The 4,059-nt window shown below is 40.7% G+C and overlaps 1 protein-coding gene across 1 annotated transcript; it reads left to right on the top strand.

Annotated features, from left to right (window-relative positions):
- The first annotated feature begins 505 nt into the window (after window positions 1-505).
- Window positions 506-1,399, top strand: MC2R (melanocortin 2 receptor). Its single transcript, XM_061170063.1, has one exon. It carries the CDS (start codon window positions 506-508, stop codon window positions 1,397-1,399), a length of 894 nt encoding a protein of 297 aa, XP_061026046.1.
- The last annotated feature ends 2,660 nt before the right edge of the window (window positions 1,400-4,059 follow it).

The raw sequence follows: 4,059 nt of genomic DNA, 5'->3' as shown, positions 1-4,059 counted from the left end.
ATAGAAAAGAAACTTATGGTGACCAAAGGGGAAAGCGGAGAGGAATAAAAGGAGTTTGGGATTAACAGGTATACGTTACTATATATAAAATAAACAAAAGAATCTGAAAAATAATATATATATACACACACATATACATAATTGAATCATTTTGCTGTACACCTGAAACTAACAAAACATTGTAAATCAACTATACCTCAATTACAAATAAAAATATATTTAGGAAAGATTTTTTAAAAGATGAGGGTCCAGTAAATTGTTTTATTTAAATATTTCACCATTATATTTTGCAGAGGCAATAGAGCTTCCTCAAAGCTAACATGGCTTGTTTTTATTTTGTGATCTATTTTGCAACTGATATTCCTACATACACTTTTTTAGGTGGCTGTGTGGTTTTTACCTCAAATCTTCAGCAAGAACTACAAAGAAGAAAAGATTCTGAAGAATCAATCAAGTTTTCTGTCAAGTCCCAGTAACATCCCTGTCTTAACCACGCGCAGGAGAGATGAAACACATTATCAACCTGTATGAAAGCATCAACAGTACAGCAAGAAATAATTCAGACTGTCCTCCTGTGGTTTTACCAGAAGAGATATTTTTCACAATATCCATTGTTGGGGTTCTGGAGAATCTGATGGTCCTTCTGACTGTGATCAAGAATAAGAATCTTCAGTCACCCATGTACTTTTTCATCTGCAGCTTGGCTATTTCCGATATGCTGGGCAGCCTGTACAAGATCTTGGAAAACATCCTGATCATGTTCAGAAACATGGGTTACCTCAAGCCTCAAGGCAGTTTTGAAACCACAGCAGATGACGTGGTGGACTCCCTGTTCATCCTCTCCCTCCTTGGCTCCATTTGCAGCCTGTCTGTGATCGCCGCTGACCGCTACATCACAATCTTCCACGCTCTGAGGTACCACCGCATCGTGACCCCACGCCGTGCCCTTGTCATCCTGATGGTCATCTGGACGTGCTGTATGGGCAGCGGTATCACCATCGTGACCTTTTCCCATCACGTCCCCACGGTGATCGCCTTCACAGCGCTGTTCCCACTGATGCTGGCCTTCATCCTCTGCCTCTACCTGCACATGTTCCTGCTGGCCCGCTCCCACGCCAGGAGGACCTCCACACTTCCCAGAGCCAACATGAGAGGGGCTGTCACACTGACTGTTCTGCTCGGGGTCTTCATTTTCTGTTGGGCACCCTTTGTCCTTCATGTCCTCTTGATGACATTCTGCCCGGCTGACCCCTACTGTGCCTGCTACATGTCCCTCTTCCAGGTGAACGGTGTGTTGATCATGTGTAATGCCGTCATTGACCCCTTCATATATGCCTTCCGGAGCCCAGAGCTCAGGGACGCATTCAAAAAGATGACCTTCTGCAACAGGTACCAGTAGAATTATTGGCCCCTGATTTTAGGAGCCATGGGGAAATACTGTCAAGGGACAGAGTAACGTGACATACCAACAATACTAATGCTCCAACTGTCCTTTCCTTCCCTAAAGCACACGAGGAGAATCCCACTGACTTGTGTTATAATAGCTCAGTTCCATGTGAACAGCCTTGCTGTAGGTACAACTTCTATAGCTAGAGAGACAAAATATTTACTAAAAAGAAGGACAGGATACAAAGCACATACAGCAATACACATATGAGAACTCTGGGCTGAGGAAAAAGTTGTTCTTCTATAGATATCTAGCTAGCCTATCACTGGGGTGGCCTTTCCCAAGTACTAGGACAAGTACTCAGTGTATAAACTACAGGGCCTTTGTAAGCCAAAGGTGCCATTAAGTTGCTGCAGCTGAATTTGCCTGTCCCACACTGCCACACAGAATCCCTGCTTGCCTGCTTTCCCTTCTGCCTGCCTGCTTTATTGTATGCCATCTCAGATCTTTCTGGAAGCAGGCAGGATGCACATTATAAACGTCAAATAACCAGCGTTGAGTTTCCAATAATAAAGAAACCTTCTCTGTTAGTCTTCTTTGCTAATTCAGTGTCCCACTGGCCTTAAAGTATTTTCCTGGTTAAAACTCCTCATGCTTTAGAAGCATAAATTTCAAAGGAGGAAATAAAAATTTAATCCATTTGGTTCCTATGTAGGAATAAATAAAGGTCAGAGGAAAATTGTGACGTTTGTAGAAGATATAATCAATCCTTGTGTATCTGTCCAAACATAGAAGTAAATGAAAAGACGTCCCAAGCCCCAATATGCATTTTGTGGACTAAGTAGAGAGTGTGTGTGTTCACCATGTTTTTGGACTATGGAGGAAACCAAGACCAAAACAATACTTCAAGACAGTGCTATTATTGAGACCCAAGCCAGAGAGTGATGAAAAACACTTAAACTCATTCCACAGATGAGTCTGAGAGGCAGATACCATCACTGGAGAACTTCATCCTACCATCAGCCACAGGAAAGATGCCAGATATCGAAAAGTGACATCCCAAGTAGGGTAAAGGAAGCAAAAATTGCAAGTTCATCTGTTTTTAATAGCTAAAGATAAAGCTTAAAGAGGAAGCAAATTCTGATCCTAAGCCCTTGCTGAGATGGAAGAGAGAAAGAGGCCAGGTCTGCAGGTGCATGGAGCTGAGCTGCTCAGGATCCACAGTGAGGGACGGCGTCTCGGGAAGAGGCAGTTCTCGGCCCTCGGAGTTTTCCCTGAGCTGCTGAAAGGAGAAGCCAGCCACAAGCAGGACTGCTGGCTGGGTGATGGGTTGGATATTAGGTGTGGGGAGGGACAGGAGCTTAAGAAGCAGAAGAGAAAGCAGAGTTAAAGGGAAGGCAGCTGCGGGCAGGTGTCCAGAAAACCTGTGACACAGCTTGAAGGTGAAACCCACAGTGTGTCTTCTGGTCCTCCATTCTCTAGAAATCCTTCTTTGGTCCTTCCCCCTCACCAAATGAATGATGATACCCTTTTTCTCCTCTTATTTCTCTGGCAGAACCTCCAGGACAAAGGCAAAAAGAAGCAAAGATTGAGGGATTCCTTAACACTTTTCTTCACTTTAATAGAAATGCTTTATAAAATTTCACCAATAAGTTTATTTTTTGAAAATTACCTTTCATCAAGTTAATAATGTTCTTTTTCTGCCTAGTTTCTTAACAGTAATTTTTAATCACTAATCAATGTTGAATTTTATTTAATGCTTTTTCAGCATCTATCAGATGATCAGTTTTTCCTCCTTTAATTTCTTAATGTGGTATACCACATTAAATCTGGTATACCAGATTTTTAACAGTTGGGCTATCTTTGCAAACTTCAAATGAAGATTGATATGTATTATACCAACCATGGTCATATTTACAAAGCTAAAATGTATTGTTTGACAAACAACTTATTGTGAATTATACTTTTACATATTTGAAATTACCTATAATGATATAATTTAATTTATATTTCATGAATGACCTCTAGTGAATTTTATGAAAAATGAGAACAGTACCAAAAAATACAGATTCAAGATATGTGGTTTTGAGGGAATTCCCTGGCGGTCTAGTGGTTAGGACTCAGGGCTTTCACTGCCAGGGCCTAGGTTCGATCCCTGGTCTGGCAAGTAAGATCCTGCAAGCTGTGCACTGCAGCCAAAAAAATAAACAGATATGTGGGTTCCATAAATATTCCCTTTAAAATAAAGGAGAAGAAATTATACATGGAATATTTAGTTGGCTACTCCTTTACATATATTTAGTGATTTTTAAAATCTATTTTGTGCAGATCCCTATTTGCTACACATGCAACAGTTTGTAGCTAGAAATTCTCACACTCAGGGTGACAATCTCCCGTTGACATTACAATATGATCATTGAAGAAACAGCAAACAACTGTTATTTATTTTGCCAACATGTGTTGTGTATTTAAGATCTATTATTTGCAAAGTATTGCTGAGAAAAGAATCCAGTTACTCCTCTTTGCAAATCTACATATATGTTTCTTTTTCTTTTAATTTATTTTATTTTTATTTATTTTTGGCTGTGTTGGGTCTTTGTTGCTGCACATGGGCTTTCTCTAGTTGCAGCGAGTGGGGGCTACTCTTCGTTGTAGTGCGTGGGCTTCTCATT

The sequence above is a fragment of the Eubalaena glacialis genome, chromosome 15, assembly GCF_028564815.1.
Source record: "Eubalaena glacialis isolate mEubGla1 chromosome 15, mEubGla1.1.hap2.+ XY, whole genome shotgun sequence".
In the NCBI taxonomy this organism is placed as follows: domain Eukaryota; kingdom Metazoa; phylum Chordata; class Mammalia; order Artiodactyla; family Balaenidae; genus Eubalaena; species Eubalaena glacialis.
The sequence above is the reverse complement of the archived record's forward strand: the minus strand, read 5'-3'. Positions and strand labels throughout refer to the sequence as shown.

Bases quoted from the DNA above. Each gene is read 5' to 3' on its own strand.
- MC2R (XM_061170063.1), top strand. From the start codon at position 506: ATGAAACACATTATCAACCTGTATGAAAGCATCAACAGTACAGCAAGA.